The following is a 27,269-nucleotide window of genomic DNA, read 5'->3' as shown; positions in this document are numbered from 1 at the left end:
TACGGTAATTATAAAGTTTACCCAAAACCAATGCTCTTGTATTCTTACTCAGAAAAGCTTTCAGTCTGTGTGAGTTGTGTGCACAGTTTAGCTGTCAAACTCGGAGCAGAGAGTGCACAGTGCAGCTGTGATTGCTGCCTCACCAACAAGTAGCACCATGACACACACAAACTACTGTATCTTCCTTTAGCACTAACTAGTTATCTAGAGAATCTCTTAACAAACGATAGACTAAAATGAATTTTGTATTTATTTTTTGGGAGTGCGTTGGTAACCACGAAATGTAATTTAGACCGTCATAAACCGAGGAACATCTGTATTACTATAACAGGCATGTATGTAGTGATGGGTAAATGCCACTTCAGTCATTAATTATGATCTGTAAATAATTAATCTAATCTTGAATTCATAACATTATTGTGACAGATCAAATTATATATATCCAAAAAGTGGCTTCATGAAGTAATTTGTTTTTATCAGATTTAGCCATTTACTAAATCATCTGATCAAAATAAAATGCTGACGTTAACACATCAACACACTGTAAAAACACTTATGTTTATGAGAAATACAAAGACAATTATTTAATGTTGAACCTGTTGCTTTTCTACAGAGCCCCTAAAGGGACATGGGAATTATTTTTTTTTTAGACATGTATCTCGTGCGCACGAGAAAGTATCTCGTGAGAAACTTTTTATATAAAAAAATAAAATAAAATAAAGATTTTTTTTTTTTTTTTTTTTTGGATAAAAAGTTTCTCGTGGCCACGAGATACTTTCTCATGGCCACGAGAAAGCATTGGATGCGTGCTCATGGTTTGAGCTGTGTATTAAAATGGCAGTTTAGGAGTTAATTTGGCTGTATTTCCAACTAGGACTTTCCCCCATGTGTGTTGTGGCAAAATGTGAATGCTTGATTAGTAGGTGTGAGACAATCTTCCTGGTTATTGTAACGCTACGTGTTTGACATTATTTAAGACTTTATCATGCCCGGGAAAGGACAGTTTTCCTCTTCTGTGGCTGTGGGGGGTGGGCGTGGCTTGCGGACCTGCAGCGAAGCGGAGTGTGCCAGTTAGTCCGATGTTGATGTGATAAAACTTATTTCTTGTTTGGAAGATACACACACAATTGTAACTGTTATTTCTTCCTGCACATAATAAATATGTACAACGTGTTTGGATGTATTCATTTATGTAATTCACATAAATGAATACATCCAAACTAAACTCCTAAACTGCCATTTTAACACACACCTCAAACCATGAGCACGCATCCAATGCTTTCTCGTGGCCACAAGAAAGTTTCTCGTGCGCACGAGAAACTTTCTCGTGGCCACGAGATACTTTCTCGTGCGCACGAGATACATGTCTAAAAAAAAAAAAATTCCCATGTCCCTTTAGGGGCTCTGTACTTTTCATATGCTTCAGATAATATGAAATTAATAAAACTTATCAATCACAGTGTTGTAAATTACAACATTAACATGATCATTGTTCATCATCACAAAAGAAAGTCATGAAATAATATCAAGAAATCACTTCTAGTAGACGACAGTGAACAAAGCAGCTATGCTGACCACATGTCTATAATTTCTTCTTTGGGATGACCAAATACTTTTTATAGACCCTGTGTCATTATATTCTCTTAGTGCTCAGAAGCGGTGCTCAGTTCTCCTATGGTTTAGTTTATAGTAGAGCTAATGTTATGTTTTGCTAAATTGCCAACATCTTCACTGCTAACGTTAGTAGCTGTGGTTGCAGCACAAATGGGTGGTTGAGCTGCTTCGATAGTAAGCAAGTGCCTTCATACAAAGAAGGTCTATCACTCTTACTTTTTTAAATCAATGGTGCCCATTGGCCATTTTTGAAAAGTAAATGTCCCATGCATTGGACCAACAACTAAAAAAACAGTAGCACAGTCTCCATTGTGGAGAAAAGATGAAAAGCCAAGTCTCCACTATCCCCTGTGCCTGCCCAACTCCAATCGGAGCCAATTAGCTTCTGCTAAACAAGCCCAAACAGAATGACAGTCATCAATGACCACTTAAGGGTCTTACTGACTATTGCTTTTTACCCCCAACAAGTTAGGCACATGAAGAGGGAGAGGAAACTCAAATAGTCTAAAGCATACAGAGAATAAATGATGGGATGTCTGATTTTTTATATCTGTAAATTGTCTTCTTTGGTAATAACTTTGTGGAGGCAGCACAATGTAGCATCATCCACTTGTGAGCAGCAGGCAATTTAATACAAACAGCCGGGATAGGTTCCAGCACCCCCTGCGACCCCATAATGGACAAGCCGTAGAAAATGGATAGATGGATGGAACATTTTGAAAGCAGCACTGGAACACACTTTTGTGTATTTTCTTAGGTAGTAGCCTTTGGCAAGACAATCTGTAAGTGCCTAATAATGTTGTCAACTTACTGAACTGCTCTAAATTATGTTTAAGGTAATTTCTTTCTAAATTGTTTTTTCTGCTAATGAGAGCAAGTTAATTTTGAATATTGCTAGCTGTGCCATGCACAAGTAACACGTGTGTTTGTTGGTACACATTTATTATTAATTTGCATGCTAATTTCCTTTTGTACACACATTTTTTTGTATTTTTTTTTGTATTTTTGTTTATTTTGTACAACACAAATAGTAATGCGTTTCTTTTAACTGTTTTGCAGTTTTACAAAAGTTTTTGAAAGTAAATGATCTTCAGACCAGAAACCGGTGTAATTATTTCTGGAACCATTGAAAATGATCAGCTCCCTGCAAAAATTGAGTTATAAACTCTTAGCTAAGGGTATAATATTCCTCCTTCATATTATCCTCAATATGCAGTGTACCAGCTGCATTGCCAGCACAAAAAGCCTCATAACATGATAATACAACCACCAAGCATGACAGTTGCTAGTGTTTTTCAGTTTGACAGCCTCACCCTGAGTGGTCCAAACATACATTCTGTCATAATGGCCAAACAGCTTAATCTTTCATCACCATACAACTTTTGTTTAGAATGCTTGTTCTATAGTCAACACTATATTGTATACTCCTTGATCATTGAGCCACTCTATAGTGGTTGATTACAGCCAAATGTCTTCTGATGTAGATACCTTTTACACTGTTTTAGGACAGATGGTCTTAGTTTATATTAGGGTTAAGCTTCCTTTATACTGTGTTGATTTACTTTCAGGTTCCAAACCAAATATTTCCAGGGAAAATATGGAAATCTGGACTCTTCTTTGATATCATTTGGACCTTGCCAGACCCCAACTCTTGGGTTTTGTGTGGAACGTCATGATAAAATCCAGTCCTTCAAACCAGAGAACTACTGGGTTATACATGTAAAGGTAAAGTCCCTTGTTCTATGGCATCAACATTTTTTGGCTCAAGATTGACAGGCATATTTTATCAGGTATTTAGGGTGAAGGAAAACCCACTGACCCTTGATTGGAACAGAGTTAAAGTCTTTGACAAAGATGTGGGCCAGATGTTTGTCAACCTGACCAAGACATCCAAGGAAGCCCAGGTAAAAGGACACACGCGTCTTCCCTTTTAGGGATGTACCGATTACCGGTATAATGATAAACAACAACACAATTCCCGACGGTTAGTTTTACCGTTTCAATTTAATCTTAATTATCATGAAACCGTATATGATTACCACACTATGAAAAACGCATAGTGATACTGCTCTTTATTTTCTGAAAAAGCAGCAAGAGCACTAATCGCTAGTTATCTTAAATGCTAACGTGATTAACATATTTTCTCATTACAAACGTCATACTCCATTCTAAATGTTTATCAATCTAAATCAGGGGTGTCAAACAAAATGAGTTTGCCAAGTATAAAAATGAGCTGCATTTTTTGAATGAAAGAAACATCTTTTCTAAATGTGTCCACTGGATGTCGCAATAGCAATTTAAGTGTAACCCACGTCACACATGACAGTGTTTACAGATGACGTGTCAACTGACTTTAAGCGCCTCTGGATTGGCTGCCGCTACTCCAATCAGCACAGGTGAAAGCAATCAGCTGCTCCTGTTGTGGCTGGCAGCAGATGGCGGCACTATCGACGCACAATACCTTCTTTCATTGTAAATTATCCACTCAACAGTTAAATAACAAATTGATCAAGATGCAAAGAGTTAAGTCAACATGACCATCATCTTTGTAGTTAGAAAGCCATGCAGCGCTTGCAATTGGTTGAATGCACGATGTGCACCCTAAACTCCATTGTAAAAATAACAAAACATACTCGTTTTGATTGTTGTATTTTATTTATGCTTAAATATACTATCTTTACATTGGTTAAGTTTGTAGTTATGTTACCTTGATTTCGGCAGTGGTGTCATTTTGATAATTATTTTGTTTGTATTATAAATGTAATAATTGAATGATGATAAATGATTGTGTTGTAACAGTTGCGGAATTCACCAATGCAGCGGTTTGAGGAAACACTTGATTGCTTTTCCAAACATTTTTTATGGTGAACTGCCAACATGAGAATCCTAAACAGGAAGTGCTTAGAGTTAAATGGCTTTGTAAAAACACTGATACAAGGTTTAAGTTCATTGTGTTCTTCATGGTGTTTTTGAAACTGCACCGACTTTTTCCTCAGAATTTTCAACTAACTTGAAGTGTTTTGCCAAGAGGATTTTTTGTAATAGGTACATTTTCAGGATGTAAAAACAATCTGAAGTTGTCTTTATTTTTAAGTTTTAATGCTGTGATTTTACCAGTCTGGCCGCATGGGAATAGATTTTCCTCCTTGCGGCTCCTCAGCTGAAATTAGTTTGACACTACTGATCTAAATCTAAACTTGTATTAACACAAGTAAAACGTAAGAAGATAAACCTATTTAAACACAAAAATTATTATATAACTTTTAAGAAGCCAGAACAACATTTAATATTCCTTCTGCCAAAGAAAAAAAACGGAATTGTGTGTTATTTATTTATTTTTAATACAACTTGGTAAAATATTTCATTTTGTGTATAATTACTGTTTGATCACATTTGATTAATACCATGACAATAATGGTAACCGTTTAATTTTGGTCACAATAACCCTGGTATTACATTTTCATATCGTTCCATCCCTAATCTTTTGTAAACTACTGTTGTTCCTGCCTCTGGTCACTATATGTGTCTCCTCCGAACATTGTGTTCCTTGCATGTCAATGACAATAATGTATCCCCTTTTTTTTATCATAATAAACGTTTTATACTGTATAATGTTTATCTATGCTCTGAATATACCTGTTACTATTGAGCCAAGCGGCAGTCAGTTTGCCTATTTCAGCAGACAGTTCCTTTTCGACAAAAATAATCTGCACTTCTGAAACCATAGGTTGAGTCGGTGACCAAGAAGGAGAAGAGTAAGCAGAGACCCCAGGCTTTAAACACAGTAGAGATGTTGAGAGTGGCAAGTTCTGCCTTGGGTATGTTCCACTTGATAACATTACATTTTTTTTCAGATCATTCATTACAGCTGCCTTATGATATTGTATAATAATATGTATTATTGTTATTATTATTACGATGATGATGCTGCTGTTAAAACTCACTGTTCAGACAACTTTGCCTGATATAATAAAATATGTTATCAGCATTATCGGCACGCGCAATGAAAATAATTTCTTAGATTTAGTTTTTTTAAACATTTGAAAGAATATCACAACTGTACAGTAGGGCTATGTTCACACAGCATGGTACAATGCCCAATTCAGATTTTTTGGTAAGCAGATATACACATGTTGACACAAAAACCCCAAGACTTGCAACAGGAAGGGAGGGGGCAGGCATCTAGCACAAAGCTGCCAGCCACTAGGGGCGCTGCTCCGTTTTCTGTCGTAACACATGGAGTGAAGCGGTAGCAAAAGCGTTGGGTGGGGGTATGTGTGCATATGTAGCCATGGTGTGTGTATTAAGTCTGTAGTGCTGCAGTCGTTCTGTAGGCAGTGACAAAGGAACAGAGTTTATCTTTCCAGGTGTTGACAGGGAAAGCGTTGGTTTCCTCTTCGCTGCACTGTTCTCAATGGGAATCTTGAAGGAATGACCTTGCCACGTCGCAGCCAGGGAAAACAATCAAGATTAAAATGCTTGTGTTTTGAGCAAGAGAAGACAAATTTAAACTTTCCAATCTAGTTGTCTGCCAATTTTTTAAGCTTTTCAGGTGGAATTTTTTCCCATTCTTGCTTGATGTATAGCTTAAGTTGTTCAACAGTCTGGGGTCTCCGTTGTCGTATTTTACGCTTCATAATGCGCCACACATTTTCAATGGGAGACAGGTCTGGACTACAGGCAGGCCAGTCTAGTACCCACACTATTTTACTACGAAGCCACGCTGTTCTAACACATGAAGAATGTGGCTTGGCATTGTCTTGCTGAAATAGGCAGGGGCGTCCATGAAAAAGACGTTGCTTGGATGGCAACATATGTTACTCCAAAACCTGTATGTATCTTTCAGCATTAATGAAATGGGTAACTTACACAGATGTGTAAGTTAACCATGCCTTGGGCACTAATACACCCCCAAACCATCACAGATGCTGGCTTTTGAACTTTGCGCCTATAACAGAGGGTTCTTTTCCTCTTTGGTCCGGAGGACACGACGTCCACAGTTTCCAAAAACATTTTGAAATGTGGACTCGTGAGACCACAAAACACTTTTCCACTTTGCATCAGTCCATCTTAGATGAGCTCGGGCCCAGCGAAGCTGTCAGCGTTTCTGGGTGATAAATGGCTTTGGCTTTGCATAGTAGAGTTTTAACTTGCACTTACAGATGTAGCGACCGACTGTAGTTACTGACAGTGGTTATCTGAAGTGTTCCTGAGCCCACGTGGTGATATCCTTTACACACTGATGTCGGTTTTTGATGCAGTACGGCCTGAGGGATCGAAGGTCAAGGGCATTCGATGTTGGTTTTCGGCCTTGCAGTGGTTTCTCCAGATTCTCTGAACCTTTTGATGATATTGCGGACCAAAGATGGTAAAATCCCTATATTCCTTGCAATAGCTGGCTGAGAAATGTTGTTCTTAAACATTTTGCTCACGCATTTGTTGACAAAGTGGTGACCCTCGCCCCATCCTTGTTTGTGAATGACTGAGCATTTCACCGAAGCTGCTTTTATACCCAATCATGGCACCCACCTGTTTCTCATTAGCGTGTTCACCTGTGGGATGTTCCAAATAAGTGTTTGATGAGCATTCCTCAATCTTATTTGCCACTTGTGCCAGCTTTTTTGAAACACGTTGCAGGCATCAAATTCCAAATTAGCTAATATTTACAAAAATAAAAAAAAGTTTACCAGTTGAAAGTTAAGTATATTGTCTTTGCAGTGTATTCAATTGAATATAGGTTGAAAAGGATTTGAAAATCATTGTATTCTGTTTTTATTTACGATTTACACAACGTGCCAACTTCACTGGTTTTGGGTTTTGTACGAGTTCCACCATAATGACCCCAAGTCAAATACAGTAGTGTAGTAGGCCTAAGTATATATTAAAGGGGAACTGCACTTTTTTTGGAATTTTTCCTATCGTTCACAATCATTATGAGAGACATGATGATGGATCTTATTTTTTTTAATGCATTCTAAATATTAAATGAATGTGATCAAAAGTCTGCTTACAATGGAGCCTGTTATTTTTTAATGCTTTCTAAATATTAAATAAATATGATCAAAAGTCCACTTACAATGGAGTCGCTCAATTCTGCCTATAAAGCCATTAAAAAAACATCCAAACACCTCCATTCGGGTTGTATATGCCAGTGTTTTTCAACCTTTTTTGAGCCAAGGCACATTTTTTTCATTGAAAAAATCAGAAGGCACACCACTAGCAGAAATCATTAAAAAATGAAACTCAGCAGCCGATATTGACAGTAAAAACTAATTGTCGCAATTGTTGGGTATGACTTTAAACCATAACCAAGCATGCATCACTGTAGCTCTTCTCTCAAAATAGGTGTACTGTCACGACCTGTCACATCACGCCGTGACTTATTTTGAGGTTTTTGCTGTTTTCCTTTGTGTAGTGTTTTAGTTCTTGTCTTGCGCTCCTATTTTGGTGACTTTTCCTGTTTTGTTGATATTTTCCAGTAGCAGTTGCATGTCTTCCTTGAGCGCTATTCCCCACACCTGCTTTGTTTTAACAAACAAGAATATTCCAGTTGTTGCTATCCTTCTTTGTGGGGACATTGTTGATTGTCATGTCTTGTTCGGATGTACTTTGTGGATGCCGTCTTTGCTCAACACGCTGTAGGTTTTTGCTGTTGTCCAGCATTCTGTTTTTGTTTACTTTGAAGCCAGTTCAGTTTTAGTTTCATTCCCTAAGCTTCAATGCCTTTTCTTAGGGGCACTCACCTTTTGTTTATTTTTGGTTTTAACATTAGATACTTTTTCACCTGCATGCTGCCTCCCACTGTTGTCTGCATATTGGGATCACGACAAACGATGTTCCGACCTCTACAAAGCAATTAGCTACCGGCTGCCACCACTGATATGGTAGAGTATAACATTGTTACGCTGCCAAGCTCTAGACAGCACCGACCACTCAACAACGGCACATTATTTGCAGACTATAATTATTTGCTTGCAAAAAATATTTTTACCCCAAATAGGTGAAATTACATAATCTCCCACGGCACACCAGACTGTATCTCACGGCACAGTAGTGTGCCGCGGCACAGTGGTTAAAAAACACTGGTATATGCATGATGTTAATATATACAGTATGTAATGTAGTAACAAGCACATTTATAATAACATTTAATATAGTTTTACATTGCATGATATGTTTTATTTTTTTAGTAATGGAGGAATTCTTCTCTCCCAACCACATACCTCCAGATTAGAGTTTCAAATTGTATAAATGTATTGCTCTCAAACATGTTTTGGTGGAAAATAAATGGAGAAGTTATGCAGTTGAAAGTCAAGGTTGTGCCATATCAGTGTGTATTTATACAGAGTTATTAGAGAATCAGTAATTGTCATAGTTTTCTACTAAGGCTTTCTGTCAGGTTTGTGGATATTGTAATTAATTTGAAATAATTAAGCTTTTGAATTGATTGATGCAAAAAGAAAAAAACATTTGCAATAGATGTTTTTACATTGAATCTGTTCTCGTGTTATCCATGTTTTGTTGTGGTATTTGTTTTTTAATTCAGTACAATACTGTAAGTATTGTAGTTAGTTTGCCAAACAGTAGTGAGTAAAATGTTTGCTTCAAGAACTCTTTGTTGTTTATTATTTTGTAATGTTGAGAGAGAGAGATGCAAGGTGTTTTAGCTTTCCAATAAAACTGAGTGGTTCAAACCAGTTGTCAGTGGGAGCAAGCAGGCTTGGAGTTTCGACATTATAGTGGCAAAGCCCCTTGGTCTTTGGTGCATACTTGCCAACCTTGAGACCTCTGATTTCGGGGGTGGGGGGGTTTGGGGGCGTGGTTAAGAGGGGAGGAGTATATTTACAGCTAGAATTCGCCAAGTCAAGTATTTCATATATATATATATATATATATATATTAGGGCTGTGAATCTTTGGGTGTCCCACGATCAGCCTTAAAAAAAAAAGGGGAAAAAAAACAAGTAACTAAGTAGTTGCTTTTCACAGTAACGCATTACTTTTTGGTGTAAGTAACTGAGTTAGTAACTGAGTTACTTTTGAAATAAAGTAACTAGTAATTGTAACTAGTTACTGGTTTTCAGTAACTAACCCAACACTGCCCACGATTCAATTCAATATCGATTCTTGGGGTCACGATTAGATTCAAAATCTATTTTTTTTCAATTCAACACGATTCTCGATTCAAAAGGATTCTCTATTCATTCAATACATAGGATTTCAGCAGGATCTACCCCAGTTTGCTGACATGCAAGCAGAGTAGTAGATTTTTGTAAAAAGCTTTTATAATTGTAAAGGACAATGTTTTATCAACTGATTGCAATAATGTAAATTTGTTTTAACTATTAAATGAACCAAAAATATGTCTTATTTTATCTTTGTGAAAATATTGGACACAGTGTGTTGTCAAGCTTATGAGATGCGATGCAAGTGTAAGCCACTGTGACACTATTGTTCTTTTTTTTAATTTTTTATAAATGTCTAATGATAATGTCAATGAGGGATTTTTAATCACTGCTATGTTGAAATTGTAACTAATATTGATACTGATATTGATATATATATATATATATATATATATATATATATATATATATATATATATGGCAGCACGGTGGAAGAGGGGTTAGTGCATCTGCCTCACAATACGAAGGTCCTGAGTAGTCGTGAGTTCAATCCCGGCCTCGGGATGTTTCTGTGTGGAGTTTGCATGTTCTCCCCGTGACTGCGTGGGTTCCCTCCGGGTACTCCGGCTTCCTCCCACCTCCAAAGACATGCACCTGGGGATAGGTTGATTGGCAACACTAAATTGGCCCTAGTGTGTGAATGTGAGTGTGAATGTTGTCTGTCTATCTGTGTTGGCCCTGCGATGAGGTGGCGACTTGTCCAGGGTGTACCCCGCCTTCCGCCCGATTGCAGCTGAGATAGGCTCCAGCGCCCCCCGCGACCCCGAAGGGAATAAGCGGTAGAAAATGGATGGATATATATATATATATATATATATATATATATATATATATATATATATATATATATATATATATATATATATATATATATATATATATATATATATATATATATATATATATAAATAAAATAAATACTTGAATATCAGTGTTCATTTATTTACACATATACACACACATAACACTCATCTACTCATTGTTGTACTTGAAAGTGCCAATATATGTGCTTGCTGCTTACTAAAAAAAACAACAACACGTACCTTTCACTATTTGAGTAGCCTTTGTTGCATTTGCGTATTGGCGAGCGATCTCTGAATCCGGGTACATATCCTTCACGGATTTGTTGTAGACATTTGCAAATGAGAACGGGATGTTGCTTCCAGCTATCAGAATAGCCATCTTTGTCTCGGCATATGTTACACCATCAGGTCTCCATTTAGCGAGGTGGCCCATAATACTGGGCTGTGACCGGTGCTGCGCTGCCGTTGCCTTGTGCTTCACTGACCGTTCATGAGTGACTATATCCGTTCGGCCGCCGTGTTCAATGGAGAAGTCTGTTCTACACAATTTACAGGCAGCATACCCCTTCCCCTTCGAACTGTCCTGGATAAACTGAAATCCTTGTTTCCATTCGTTTTGGAACTTACAAGCGTATTTCTTCATCTTACTCGTCGTCGGCGCCGCCATGGCTGTATCTTCCTCGTTCTTCTGGTTTGTCTCCTTGTTGTGTGCGCAGTTGTGCACTCTCTAAGAGCCGTAGACGTTATAACGTGATTGGGCAGGCACGCTGTTTATATCGTGGGAAAGCGGACTTGAAAACAGGCTGCCCTCACTCAGGTTCGCATGGAGCTGGAGGGGGCGTGGCCTCCAGCTCCGGCTGAAAATCAGGAGATTTTCGGGAGAATATTTGTCCCGGGAGGTTTTCGGGAGAGGCGCTGAATTTCGAGAGTCTCCCGGAAAAGGGTTGGCAAGTATGCTTTGGTGTCATCAACCTTTTCAGGGCACATGTCAGGGCTGGAAGGCCATCAAATAAAACAGTGATTTTTTTAAGTCCCAAAGTGTTCCTTTTGCCCACAATGACAGTAAAATGTTGGGGATTTAAATTATTTAGTGCACGGCCAGGAGGTTTTTTTATGCTGTTTTCATTCACGTTAAAATAGCCTGGTCGAGTGGGTTGGAGAAAACTGCCAAACCTGCATTACCGGTACTTGTTGTAAATATGTTGAGAGTTTATTGTCTTCTTTGCTTTCACAAATGTATCAAATAGCAGCCACATTTTGTACCAACTGTAATCTTTTATTGCTAGACACAAGTAGACCCAAAAATAATACGTTACAGTAATCGACACGAGACGTAACGAACGTATGAATAATGATCTCAGCGTCGGTGGTGGACAAAATCTTAGCGATATTACGTAGATGAAAGAAGGCTGTTTTAGTAACACTCTTAGTGTGTGACTCAAACGAGAGAGTTGGGTCGACAATAACACCGAGATTCTTTACCGAGTCAATCAATTAATGAATCAAATATTATTTATATAGCCCTTAAACACAAATGTCTCAAAGGGCTGCACAAACCACAACGGCATCGTCGGTTCTAATCTCACAACAGGGCAAGGAAGAACTCAACCAAATGGGATCAATGTGAAACCTTGGAAGGGACTGCAGATGTGGGGACCCCCCTCCATTTGACCTGTGCAATGGATGCTGAGTGGATATGGTTAATATTGTGAGAGTCCAGACCATAGTGATCAAAATACGTAAACAATAATTGTTACCATAAATGTGCCCATTACCACATTACATATATACTTACATTGTGTATATAAAACCCTAAGAGAGTTGTTTGGAGGTGTTTTTTTAAGGCTTTATAGGCGGAATTGTGTGGCTCCCATAGGCTCCATTGTGAGCACACTTTTGACTATTTATTTTATATTTAGAATGCAAAAAAAAAAATCCATCATCATGTCTCTTAAAATGATTGTAAACGATAGGCAAAATTTAAAAAAAAAAGTGTTGTTCCCCTTTAACTAACAGGAAGTATTACATGAAGTTAGGCGAACATATAACTACAAAATCTAAATCCATCTTGTGGCGTTACCCAGGGATCAATACTGGGACCAAAATTGTTCAATCACTGTACAGACGACATTTGTAAAGTTAAAAATAACTTAAAGTTAGTATTATTTGCAGATGACACGACTTATTTTTGTTCAGGAGAGAACACACAGAAGCTAATACAAATAACAGAAAAAATTAACAAATTAAAGAAAGGGTTTGAAAAAACTGACTATTTTTAAATGTTATTAAAGCTAAAATAATGTTATTTGGTAATAGCATAGGAGAATGTCAAACAGAAATACAAATAGACAGAGTAGACATTAAAAGGGTAGACAAAATCTATTGTTTTAGATGTAATAAAAGATGATGAAATTAACAGAAAATTCTATATAAAATAATTTAACAAAGTTGCAAAACATACAAGAATCATGGATAAAGCTAAATATATTCTGGACCAAAAATCACTCCATATTTTCTACTGCTCGCAAATGTTAACCATATCTGTTATTGTGTAGACATTGTCAAGGTTTGATGAGTACTGCTTGCAGCGTGACCTCAAGGAATAAAGTTGGTATGGTATGCAGAGAATGGCAGCCGAAATGTCAGGGAAAACAAAGTTTAATTCAAAAGAAAATACTGTGACCAGACAGGAAATACTGACAAATCAAGAGCACCAGGACAGGAAGTAATTCCAAACACAGGAAGTTGACAACAAAACCGAAAAAATCATGAGCATCATGACAGAAATATGGAGAAAGTATTGCAAAAGTATATTTCATTCACTAAATGTGTTACAAAAGAAAAGACAGAATAATACATAATGTTGGATATAGAGAACATTCAAACCCATTATTTATTGACTTAAAAAATATTAAAATCCAATGATTTGGTGCATTTGCAAACAGCTAAAGTTATGTACAAAGCAAACTATAACCTGCTACCTAAGAATGTACAACAATTCTTTACAACAAAAGAGGAGAAATATAATAGGCTCATTTAGAATGCCCCTTCACCTCCCTTGTCTCCTCCCCCTTCATGGTTTTGCGCATTCACATCAATCAAGAGGCGTTCAAATTATCCGTCAGGTATGTAAAGTACCTACAATGAAGCGAAGTGAGTTTGCAGACTTACTGTACCTACACTATCAAGTGCGAGGAGAAAGAAGACAGACCAGAAACCAGAGAAGCGTACACATGCGTACTCATATAAGTAATAAGCGTAACTCTTTGGGGACTGCATTGCTTCGGGTGGTAGAGCGGCCGTGCCACCAACTTGAGGGTTCCAGGTTCGATCTCAGCTTCCGCCATCCTAGTCACGTCCGTTGTGTCATTGGGCAAGACACTTCACCCTTGGTCCTGAGGGGTCCTGGTTAGGCATTTGCATGGCAGCTACCGCCATCAGTGTGTGAATGTGTGTATGAATGTGTCATGTATTTTGATCATGTTTTGTTTTAGTTATGTCCTGTTTGGTTTTTGGACACTTAGTTCCTGCTTTTTCACTCCCTTGTTTTGTTTCCATGGTTACCCAATAGTTTCACCTGTTGCTCATTTGGACACACGCACCTGTTTTAATCATGTCACTGTTATTTAAAGGCCTACTGAAACCCACTACTACCGACCACGCAGTCTGATAGTTTATATATCAATGATGAAATCTTAACATTATAACACATTCCAATACGGCCGGGTTAACTTATAAAGTGACATTTTAAATTTGCCGCTAAACTTCCGGTTCGAAACGCCTCTGAGGATGACGTATGCGCGTGACGTAGACCGGCGAACACGGGTATGCCTTCCACATTGAAGCCAATACGAAAAAGCTCTGTTTTCATTTCATAATTCCACAGTATTCTGGACATCTGTGTTCGTGAATCTGTTGCAATCATGTTCATTGCATTATGGAGAAGGAAGCTGAGCAAGCAAAGAAGAAAGTTGTCGGTGCGAAATGGACGTATTTTTCGAACGTAGTCAGCAACAACAGTACACAGCCGGCGCTTCTTTGTTTATATTCCCGGAAGATGCAGTCAAGATGGAAGAACTCGGATAACAGAGACTCTAACCAGGAGGACTTTTGACTTCGATACACAGACGCCTGTAGAGAACTGGGACAACACAGACTCTTACCAGGATTACTTTGATTTGGATGACAAAGACGCAGACGTGCTACTGTGAGTATGCAGCTTTGGCTTCTAAACATTTGATCGCTTGACCGTATGTGCGCAACTTTTTTTTGCGTATGTACGTAACTTTTTAAAAATATATAAGCTTTATGAACCTTGGGTTAGGTGAACGGTCTTTTGGGCTGAGTGATTGTGTGTGTTGATCAGGTGTTTGAATTGTATTGGCGTGTTCTATGGAGCTAGGAGCTAGCAGAGGAGCTAGGAGCTAGCGTAACAAACACGCAGGTGTTTTTATGCAGGATTAATTTGTGGCATATTAAATATAAGCCTGGTTGTGTTGTGGCTAATAGAGTATATGTATGTCTTGTGTTTATTTACTGTTGTAGTCATTCCCAGCTGAATATCAGGTACCATGAGTATGCAGCCTTGGCTGCTAAACATTTGACAGCTTGACCGTATGTGCGCGTCACGTACGTAACTTTTTTAAAATATATAAGCTTTATGAACCTTGGGTTAGGTGAACGGTCTTTTGGGCTGAGTGATTGTGTGTGTTGATCAGGTGTTTGAATTGTATTGGCGTGTTCTATGGAGCTAGGAGCTAGCAGAGGAGCTAGGAGCTAGCGTAACAAACACGCAGGTGTTTTTATGCAGGATTAATTTGTGGCATATTAAATATAAGCCTGGTTGTGTTGTGGCTAATAGAGTATATATATGTCTTGTGTTTATTTACTGTTGTAGTCATTCCCAGCTGAATATCAGGTCACCCCGGCTCTCACAGCATCTTCCCTATCTGAATAGCTTCAACTCCCCACTAGTCCTTCACTTGCACTTTACTCATCCACAAATCTTTCATCCTCGCTCAAATTAATGGGGAAATTGTCGCTTTCTCGGTCCGAATCTCTCTTACTTCATGCGGCCATCATTGTAAACAATAGGGAACTTTGCGTATATGTTCAACTGACTACGTCACGCTACTTCCGGTATGGGCAAGCCTTTTTTTTATCAGATACCAAAAGTTGCAATCTTTATCGTCGTTGTTCTATACTAAATCCTTTCAGCAAAAATATGGCAATATCGCGAAATGATCAAGTATGACACATAGAATAGATCTGCTATCCCCGTTTAAATACAAAAAATTCATTTCAGTAGGCCTTTAAGCCTGTCTTTTTCTGTTGGTCGGCTGGCGACATTAACTCTGATAACTCTGTTTACCTCTGTCATTATCATGACATGTTTATTCCCTAGTTTATGCTTCATGCCATGCCACGTAAGTGTTTGTTTTTTCACGTCATAGTAAGTGTAGTTTTTCATGTCCATAGTTTCTGTCTAAGTGTCTTTTGTTTTCATTAGCCAAGTTTGTACCTCCGCTTTTGTGCACGCCTTTAGTTTGTAGCTTTTGTTAGTGTGAAAATAAATGATGTATTTACCACTCCAACTTTACTTGCATTTCGGGAAAACAAACTCTCCATAGTCCATGTTATGACAGAATGTCGCCAGCCGACCAACAGAAAAAGACAGGCTTAAATAACAGTGACATGATTAAAACAGGTGCGTGCGTCGAAATGAGCAACAGGTGAAACTAATGGGTAAGCATGGAAACAAAACAAGGGAGTGAAAAAGCAGGAACTAAGTGTCCAAAAACCAAACAGGACATAAGTAAAACAAAACATGATCAAAAGACGTGACAGAATGGGTGAATGTGAAAATAGTGTCAAAGCGCTTTGAAGGTAGAAAAGCGCTATAGAATAGAATATACGTATACAGGTATAATCCATTTACCATTTAAATAATGATTTTCATAATAATGGCACTCGTGGTTTTCAGACTTCAAACCTTTGCTACTGCACATTGGCTTGATAAATATTCACACGTATACATATACATAGTCTCTCCGAGGCATATATTTTCCAACCATCCATCCATTTCTACTGCTTGTGCCTTTCAGGTTTGTGGGGGGGCTGGAGCTTATCCCTTAAAAATGTGGATATTGGAATTTAATTTAGCAACCTTTATTTATATTTCAGGTATAGGTCCTCAGTATACTATGCAGATTGCTGAGCGCTTATACACACAGGGATTCATAAGCTATCCTCGAACTGAAACATCCCACTATCCAGAAAGCTTTGACCTGAAGGGAACACTGAAGCAGCAGACCAACTGTCCTTTTTGGTCAGAGGAGGTAAGATAACAGATTAATTTCTTCATGCACACTCTGCCAGGAGCACTTGCTTGGGAAAATCAATGAATTCTTATGTATGCTGCTTGAACATTTGTACAGATAAAATTTAAGCATCCCCTCCAACTTTTACTAGTTTATATTTTCTTTTGTGGATTGATGCAGATGGTACCATTTAGGGCTGCAACAACTAATCGATTAAAATCGATTATTAAAATAGTTGCCGATTAATTTAGTCATCGATTCGCTGGATCTATGCTATGCGCATGCGTAGAGGTATTTTTTTTAATTTATTTTTTTTAATAAACCTTTATTTTTAAACTGCAACATTTACAAACAGCTGAGAAACAATAATCAAAATAAGTATGGTGCCAGTATGCTGTTTTTTTTCAATAAAATACTGGATAGGATAGAAATGTAGTTTGTCTTATTTATCCGATTATTAATCGAAGTAATAATCGACAGATTAATCGATTATCAAATTAATCGTTAGTTGCAGCCCTATTATCATTATGAAGATTATATATGCAACATTTAGCCTGAAAGTGTATTTAATTTATAAATGTATTTTTGAAAAAGGGAAATATTTATTTTAATTAATTCATATTAATGAGCATGTAGTATGTAAATATGCCAGATTCTAGTGATAGGCTACTTTACTCTGTTTCCCGAGTCATGTTTATGTTATCATGCAGCAGCACACCACAGCTAATTAGAAATATACACTGCACTAGACTTAGTAACATTTCAAACAGACAAGGGCTTACAGAAAGTGCAGATCATTTTTCTTATACAGAATAAAATAAACAATCAGCTGAAGCTACAAAAATGGGCTCAGGTCATGTATTTTGTCTTCTTTTGCTTTATTCATCAATCAATCAATTAATTAAAGTTTACTTATATAACCCTTAATCACAAATGTCTCAAAGGGCTGCACAAACCACAACCTTGCCCAAATTAGGGCAAGAAAAAACTCAACCCAATGGGAACAACAAGAAACCTTGGAAGGGACCGCAGATGTGGAGATCCCCCCCTGGGTGACCAGTGCAATGGATGCCGAGTGGATATGGTTAAAAACGTGAGAGTTCAGTCCATAGTGGGGCCAGCAGGGAATCCTCTTGCATGTAGAAACGTCGGGGCGCAGAGACGTCACCGACTGATGCATAAGGAGTGGTCTACCCGGTCCCGACTTTAAACAGCTAGCGCGTCATTCGTGGAGGCTGATCCGTGGTCACCTGATAACCTCTCCACGCAGGAGAGGGGGACAGAGCAGAAAAGAGAGACAGTAGATCGACTGGTCTAAAAAGGGGTCTATCTAAAGGCTAGAGTATACAAATGAGTTTTAAGGTGGGACTTATGCTTCTACTGAAGTAGCATCTCTTAACTGTTACCGGTAGGGCATTCCAGAATACTAGAGCTCGGAATAGAAAACGCTCTAAAGCCTGCAGACTTTTTTTGGGCTCTGAGAATCACTAACAAGCCGGAGTTCTTTGAATGCAGATTTATGTCCGGGACATATGAGACAATATAATCAGCAAGATAGGATGGAGCTAGACCGTTTAGTATTTTATACGCAAGTAGTAAAACCTTAAAGTCGCATCTTAAGTGCACAGGAAGCCAGTGCAGGTGAGCCAGTATAGGCATAATATGATCAAACTTTCTTGTTCTTGTCAAAAGTCAAGCAGCCGCATTTTGTACCAACTGTAATCTTTTAATGCTACATATAGGCAGACCCGAAAATAATACGTTACTGTAATCGAGACGAGATGTAACAAACGCATTCATAATGATCTCAGTTGGTAGTGGACAAAATGGGACGAATTTTAGCGATATTACGGAGATGAAAGAAGGCTGTTTTAAAATAACAATGTGTGACTCAAACGAGAGCGTTGGGTCGAAGATAATAACGAGATTCTTTACCGAGTCGCTTTGTATAATTGTTTGGTTGTCAATTGTTAAGGTGGAATTATTAAATAGGTGCCATTGTTTAGCAGGACCGATAATCAGCATTTCCGTTTTCTTAGCATTAAGATGCAAACAGTTGCTGGACATCCATTGTTTAATTTCATTCAGACACGCCTCCAGGTGACTACAATCTGGCATGTTGGTCAGCTTTAGGGGCATGAAGAGTTGGGTGTCATCAACATAACAGTGAAAGTTAACACCGTATTTGGGTATGATGTCAAATCGCGGCAGCATATAGATGCTCAAGAGTGCAAGGCCAAGACAGATCCCTGTGTTACCTTAAGATATTCTGAGGTCACATTGTTATGGGAGACAAACTGCATACAAACATACTTGAGTACATTCGTTCTATACAATACATTGTATACAACGTATCTGTATTGTTTACTATTTCTGACATTGTACTTTCATACTAATTTACTATGCTAGACAGTACTTTGTTTCTTTTTGACAGTGACAAGACAGACAGTTTTCTATGTTACTGTAACTGAAAAAAAGGACAACTAATTCTAACTAAGCACTCAATTGCGAGTAGAAGACAAAATATTTATTGCAAATACAATGTCATTAACTCTCTCTCATTGTATTTTTCAATCAACACACTAAAGCTGAAATTAGATGTCATGATGTTTCTCAAATATACACCTCCTCCAAATATATGAAAAAATATATATTGTACACTGAGAAGTAATAGCAGTATCATAAACTGTGATTGTTTTGGTTCCTTCCAGCTCATTGAGATTTTGTTTGTGCCTCTGTCCTGTCTGAAACATGTCCAACATTCACGGTGGCAAGTGTTTTGTCACTCGCCTTGTTTTCTCCAATCTTCAGTATAGCTGCATTGACCACAATGTACTTTTTAAAGTTCCATCTTACACATGAGCACCTCAAATGTCAGATTCACTGAGTACCGTATTTATTTTTTGGTTTCTTTTTCTTTGTCACAAAATATTTGTTTCTTGGTCTTTCTTTCACCTGCTGCCATGATTCATTTAGTGCCTGCCACTGATCGACAGACTCACTTATATTATTTTGTATCTATGAGATGCTTTTCATTGATCTTTTTATGGATTACTGTGGGTGTACACAGGGCATAGGCAGAACTTACAGAGCACATTTTTAGCAGTGTAACTTATTAAGGGCATCACAGTAAACTGACTGTAAACTGCTAATAGGTGTGAATGGTGGTTTGTCTATATGTTCCCTGCAATTATCTGGCAACTAGTCCAGGGCGTACTCCGCCCGGTTGGATGAGGAAAGATTATGTCTAGGTTAAATCGGATGCGCACTTGTATACAAATTTGAATGAGGTTAAACAAACTCCAGGTTAACGTCAAGGCCCCAACAGGTTACTTGGTTAAATTTGATTTTCAGCATTTTACTCTCGCTATTGCCTACTTGCTAAATTCCTATAGATTGTTGCTGAGCTCATGTTGCATTTCATTCATTTTAAAACCCTTTTTAGTATTGACGACTACATAATTGTAAATGACAATTTTATAATATAGAGTATATTTTGTTGTGTTTTTAATGTTAAGGTGAAAACTCTCCTTTCAAACGGAATAAATCATCCCAGGAAAGGAGTTGATGCTGGGGACCATCCACCTATTACCCCCACTCGTGCAGCCTCAGAAGAAGAACTGGGTGAGTCTTAGAGTAATTGTAACACTCTGTAGGAAAAACCATATGTGTAATGTCTGGAACTAGTGTTTAACCCCAAATGGTATCAGTTAATGCACTTCGTTTACGGAGCGTGTTTGTCTATTTTATGCAACTGTAAATACATCTGGGATGACTGTGGAAAGTGTGCAAAGTGTTTCCATTTTGTTATGTGATGCTCCAAACAGTCAATTGTTTCTCTTTGTATTATGTTACATATCTTCCATTTGTACACAACTGCATGCTTTAATTTAGCTTAACATATTCTGTATCTGATGCTGTTTCACAATGTCAAACAATGGCATTGTTCTCCTTTTTTCTCCAAAGGAAGTGATGGCTGGCGGCTATATGAGTACATAACAAGACATTTCATTGCCACTGTCAGTCAGGACTGCAAATACCTACAGACAACCATTACCTTCAACATTGGCACTGAAACGTTCACATGTAGTGGCAAAACCCCAATATCATCAGGTAAACAGTCCAATAAAGATATTTGTTGTAGACAATGTTCACATGTACTGTGTAGTGTATAGGCTTGACAATGACAACTCAAATATTCCTTGCAATACTTAAAATTTGGGTTGTCCTTGGTCGTACGCATTTGTTTCATTCTACTAAATTAAGTTAATTTGCTCTGTGATGCAGCTTGTAGTTTTTATCCGTCCTGTGATGCAGCTTGTTCCTTGAAACACCATCGGCCATTGAAATGAATTAAGAAAAACACCACAAATTTAACATGTAATATGCCTTTTAAAAAGAAAAACTAACTTTTGGATAGGAAATATTGTACCGAAAACAATACAATAGAATTTACTACACAAAGCGACAGTAGTTTTATGAAGTAATGTAATATAAAGTATAAGCATATATGCCTTGGAGAGTGGACTTCAAGCTGCTTCTCCATCAAACACCATTAGCAGCTTCTCCATATTGTCATAGAGAAATATCTGCCGTTTAGATATTATTTAAAGTCCTTGGCTGTTGTTCTCAACTCATTCTGCTTCAGTATGGTGCAGACTAATTGTGGTAGTTTTAAGAATCACATGGACTAAGCTCTCTTGTTTAAGTGTTACAACTTGAGTTCATGAACCTAACTTGGAAATAGTTGTAAATGAACATATCCTATTTATTTTGACAGCTGGGTATTGTGTCCAGAATGCTGGTACCAGCAATTCATACAGTGGTTTGTACGGATTAACAAATAAATATAATCTGGTTCTCAAATATATTTCACTTCAAGAGAGGCGTGACAAAGGTCTGTCCCCGAGAGAGGGCAGGACAAAAAATGTTGTGAACCATTGTCTATGTTGTTGTAAGCCTAATATCAATTAAATCTAATAATGTTCTAGATTTAGTATGCGTCAGGCTTGTGTTAATTTCTGGACTGAATTTAGAATGGCTCCCAAATTCAAATAATTTGAATTGAATTTGAGGTTGCAAATTCAAATGGAAATTCCAATTAATTATATTGGTGTATTTCAGAATCATGCTTCACAGTATATTCCATGCATGACAGTTAACATAGTTTGCATTAAATCGAAAATATAATTACCTTGAACATTCTGTACACAATATATTTTAATTACCGCAATTGTTTGCATCAACAATTAAGATTGGTGCACTGGCAAAGAAGAGACAGATCGGGCGCTTTGGTGGGGCTGTCTGGGTTGGGTTCTGCAGTGCTGTCCTGGGATGGGAGCAGGTTTCCTCACTGGCTTTGGCCTCTCGTTTTCTGTCTGCCCTTGTGGGGTGTGATCTCTTGCTTTCTCTGGTACCCGGTTTCTGGCTGGGATCACCTCCCCACAGCCTTCCACTGATCTACTTGGTGGGGGACAGTAATTCTCTGTCGGTCATGAGGTGGTAAAGGGCAGTCTACCACTTATTACACATACACAGTGACAAATAAACATACAAACTAGGGGTGTGGGAAAAAATCGATTCGAATTCTAATCGCGATTCTCACGTTGTGCGATTCAGACTCGATTCTCATTTTTAAAAAATCGATTTTTAAATTTTTTTTAAATTAATTTTTAATTTTTCACTTTAATTTTTAATTTGTATTTTTAATTTTAATTTTAATTTTTAATTTGTATTTTAATTTTTAAGTTTAATTTTTAATTTTTAATTTTAATTTTTAATTTTTAATTTTTAATTTTTAATTTTTAATTTTAATTTTTAATTATTTTTTTTTAAATTAATCAATCCAACAAAACAATACACAGCAATACCATAACAATGCAATCCATTTCCAAAACCAAACCCGACCCAGCAACACTCAGAACTGCAATAAACAGAGCAATTGAGAGGAGACACAAACACGACACAGAACAAACCAAAAGTAGTGAAACAAAAATGAATATAATCAACAACAGTATCAATATTAGTTACAATTTCAACATAGCAGTGATTAAAAATCCCTCATTGACATTATCATTAGACATTTATAAAAAAAAAAAAAAAGAACAATAGTGTCACAGTGGCTTACAGTTGCATCGCATCTCATAATCTCATAATCACCACACATTTGTGGAGGAGTATGCAGAGTCTGTGTCCGCATACATTCAGAAGTGCATGGAGGATGTCAGTGTGATCAAGAACATCCCCACAGGGGCCAACGAGAAACCCTGGATGAACAGTGAGGTACGTGCAATGCTAAAGGCTCGGAACTAGGCTTTCAAGTCTGGCGACATGGTGGCATTAATATCAGCCAGAGCTAACCTGAACCGTGCCATTAAAGTTGCAAAGCGTGCTCACAGTCAGAAAGTGCAGGACTTCTTCGAGAACCCTACAAACACTAGACGAATGTGGCAGGGCATACAGGTCATCACGGACTATAAAGCTGCCCCCTGTCCCTGTGACAACAGTATCAGCTTCCTAGATGACCTTAACAACTACTTTGCAAGGTTTGAGGCACTTAACACCACTCCGGCGAGAAAATCCATCCCTCGCCCTGATGAGCAGCCGCTCAACCTGGATATAGCGGATGTCCGGAAAACCCTGAGGAGAGTGAACCCCCGGAAAGCACCGGGACCTGATGACATTCCGGGCAAGGTGCTTAAGGGATGTGCAGACCAGCTGGCTGGGGTTCTCACAGACATCTTCAACATCTCGCTGACCCAGGCTGTGGTACCATCATGTTTTAAGACGGCCACAATCATTCCAGTGCCAAAAAACCCCACAATCTCCTCCCTCAATGATTACCGCCCGTTGCACTCACCTCCATCATAATGAAGTGCTTCGAGAGGCTGGTAAAGGAATATATTGTCTCCAGACTCCCCCCCACATTCGACCCATACCAGTTTGCTTATCGCCCTAACCGCTCCACAGAGGACGCCATCTCCTCTGCACTCCACCTGAGCTTAGAACATCTGGAAGGAAAGGACACACACGTGTGGATATTGTTCCTGGACTTCAGCTCAGCATTCAACACCATCATCCCGCAGCACTTGGTGAGCAAACTGGCCCCCCTTGGATTCAGTTCCCCCCTATGCAACTGGCTGCTTGACTTCCTCACAGACAGACCCCAATCTGTGAGAGTGGGCAACAACACCTCCAGTGCCATCTCCCTGAGCACCGGCTTCCCCCAGGGCTGCGTCCTTAGTCCGCTGCTGTTCACGTTGATGACTCATGACTGCTGCGCCAGGTCCACTACTAACCACATTGTGAAGTATGCGGACGACACGACAGTAGTGGGCCTCATCCGTGACAACAACGACATGGACTACAGGGAGGAGGTGAAACATCTGGTTGACTGGTGCAGAACCAACAACCTGGTCCTGAATGTCAACAAGACCAAGGAGATCATCGTTGACTTCAGGAAGCACCAGTCCAGCCACACTCCACTCTACATCAACGGCACAGCGGTGGAGATAGTAAGCAGCACCAAGTTCCTGGGGGTGCAGATAACTGACAATATAACCTGGTCCTTACACACCGGAGCTCTTGTAAAAAGAGCTCAGCAGCGCATGCACTTTTTGCGTCGGATGAAAAGAGCACAGCTCCCTCCCCCCATTCTCACCACATTCTACAGAGGCACTATAGAGAGCCTGCTGACCAACAGCATCTCTGTCTGGACTGGAGCATGCAATGCCTCAGACTGGAAGCCTCATCAGGACTCATCTTCCTCCTATCCAGGAGATCGCAAAAAGCCGCTGCCTGACCAGGGCTCAGAAAATCTGCAAAGACTCCTCCCACCCCCACCAAGGACTGTTTTCACTGCTGGACTCTAGAAAGAGGTTCCGCAGCCTCCGAAGCTGAACCTCCAGGTTCTGTAACAGCTTCTTCCCTCACTCTTAAACGCATCATAATTAAATTATCCCCTCAACTCTCCCCAAAATGGATTAACTCACTGAAATAAAAAAGACAATATAACATACATCCATAAACGTGGACGCATGTGAAAAAGTGCAATATATTTATCTGTACAGTAATCTAGTTATTTATTTATATATATTTATTTATTTTATATATATATATTTATTTATTTATATATGCACCTTATTGCTTTTTTTTTTATCCTGCACTACCATGAGCTTATGTAACGAAATTTCGTTATTTTCTGTGCTGTAAAGTTCAAATTTGAATGACAATAAAAAGGAAGTGTAAGTCTAAGTCTAGTCTAATAAGCTTGACAACACACTGTGTCCAATATTTTCACAAAGATAAAATAAGTCATATTTTTGGTTCATTTAATAGTTAAAACAAATTTACATTATTGCAATCAGTTGATAAAACATTGTCCTTTACAATTATAAAACCTAAAGGGCACAGGGGCATTTTTACCACTGTGTTATATGGCCTTTCCTTTGAACAACACTCAGTTTGGGAACTGAAGAGACCCATTTTTGAAGCTTTTCAGGTTGAATCATTTCCCATTCTTGCTTGATGTACAGCTTAAGTTGTTCAACATTCCGGGGTCTCCGTTGTGGTATTTTAGACTTCATATTGCGCCACACATGTTCAATAGTAGACAGGTCTGGACTACAGGCAGGCCAGTCTAGTACCTGGGTTTCACTATGTAAAGCGCTTTGAGTCACTAGAGAAAAGCGCTATATAAATATAATTCATTTCACTTCACTTCACCTGCACTCTTTTACTGTGAAGCCATGCTGTTGTAACACATGGCTTGGCATTGTCTTGCTGAAATAAGCAGGGGCGTCCATGATAACTTGCTTGAATGGCAACATGTGTTACTCTAAAACCTGTATGTACCTAAAAGCATTAATGGTGCCTTCACAGATGTGTAAGTTACCCATTATTTGGGCACTAATACACCCCCATACCCTCACAGATGCTGGCTTTTGAACTTTGCGCCTAGAACGATCCGGATCGTTATTTTCCTTTTTGTTCCGGAGGACACGACGTCCACATTTTCCAAAAATAATTTAAAATGTGGACTCGTCAGACCACAGAAAACGTTTCCAGTTTGCATCAGTCCACCAGCTGAGCTCGGGCCCAGCGAAGCCGGTAGCGTTTCTGGGTGTTGTTGATAAATGGCCTTTGCTTTGCATAGTAGAGTTTTTACTTGCACTTACAGATGTAGCCATGAATTGTAAGTACTGACAGTGGTTTTCTGAAGTGTTTCTGAACCCATGTGGTGATATCCTTTAAACACCGATGTCGCTTTTTGATGCAGTACCGCCTGAGGGATCGACGGTCCGTAATATCATCGCTTACGTGCAGTGATTTCTCCTGATTCTCTGAACCTGTTGATGATATTATGTACTGTAAATGGTAAAATACCTAAATTCCTTGCAATAGCTCATTGAAAAATGTTGTTCTTAAACTGTTCGACAATTTGCTCACGCATTTGTTGAAAAAGTGGTGACCCTCGCCCCATCTTTGTTTGTGAATGACTGAGCATTTCATGGAAGCTGCTTTTATACCCAATCATGGCACCCACATGTTCCCAATTAGCCTGTTCACCTGTGGGATGTTTCAAATAAGTGTTTGATGAGCATTTCTCAACTTCAACTTTGCCACTTGTGTCAGTTTTTTTGAAACGTGTTGCAGGTCTCAAATTCCAAATGAGCTAACATTTGCAAAAAACAACGTTTTCCATTTCGAACATTAAGTATCTTGTCTTTTCAGTCTATTCAATTGAATATAGGTTGAACAGGATTTGCAAATCATTGTATTCTGTTTTTATTTACGATTTACACAACGTGCCAACTACACTGGTTTTGTGTTTTGTATGTACAGTCGTGGTCAAACAGTTCAATTTTTGTTTCATCTGACATCATATGGACAAAGACAAGACCTTCTGGAGGAAAGGTCTGCTCATTTGCAAGACGAGGTGTGTGTGCGGGTGTCGTGTGTGACTGTGCTCGGGGTGTGTGGCCACACCAGAGAAGCAAATAATAATTTGCAGATGTATTCTTGTTATAATGGTCTATTTATTCAATGACAGCTAATGTTCGCTATCCAAATTGCTATTATTTGTTGACAACACAAAAGTTACGCTCAGGTGTAGTTATGTCACTACACTTCAAAAGGGCGGTATATAATGCTTAAAACACAAAAGAAAGTTTGCACCCGGCTGCCATCTGTCTTAAGGTTGCAAACAGCTCACTGTAATAAACTGCATTTACCACAATCTTTTTTAATACATATGTCTGTATAGATAATATACCAAATGATTCATAATTGAGGGAATGTGTGTTTTAATTTTAGTATTTAAGCCAAAACCCTTGTTCAGTGTGACAA

The 27,269-nt window shown here is 38.5% G+C and overlaps 2 protein-coding genes across 2 annotated transcripts in view; one reads left to right on the top strand and one right to left on the bottom strand.

The window, feature by feature from the left end:
- il17a/f2 (interleukin 17a/f2) overlaps positions 1-27,269 on the bottom strand; it is a 410,073-nt gene that overhangs the window by 38,027 nt on the left and 344,777 nt on the right. The window lies entirely within an intron of this gene.
- top3b (DNA topoisomerase III beta) overlaps positions 1-27,269 on the top strand; it is a 99,102-nt gene that overhangs the window by 49,571 nt on the left and 22,262 nt on the right. Inside the window, exons 6-11 of the mRNA XM_062025690.1 lie at positions 3,183-3,339; positions 3,405-3,518; positions 5,342-5,432; positions 16,786-16,940; positions 20,441-20,546; positions 20,889-21,035. Of these exons, the coding sequence (XP_061881674.1) occupies positions 3,183-3,339; positions 3,405-3,518; positions 5,342-5,432; positions 16,786-16,940; positions 20,441-20,546; positions 20,889-21,035 (770 nt within the window). The remainder of the gene's footprint in view (positions 1-3,182; positions 3,340-3,404; positions 3,519-5,341; positions 5,433-16,785; positions 16,941-20,440; positions 20,547-20,888; positions 21,036-27,269) is intronic.

The sequence above is a fragment of the Entelurus aequoreus genome, linkage group LG17 (assembly GCF_033978785.1).
Source record: "Entelurus aequoreus isolate RoL-2023_Sb linkage group LG17, RoL_Eaeq_v1.1, whole genome shotgun sequence".
NCBI classification, from domain to species: Eukaryota; Metazoa; Chordata; class Actinopteri; order Syngnathiformes; family Syngnathidae; genus Entelurus; species Entelurus aequoreus.
Note: the sequence above shows the minus strand (reverse complement) of the source record. Positions and strands in the feature narration are given on the sequence as shown.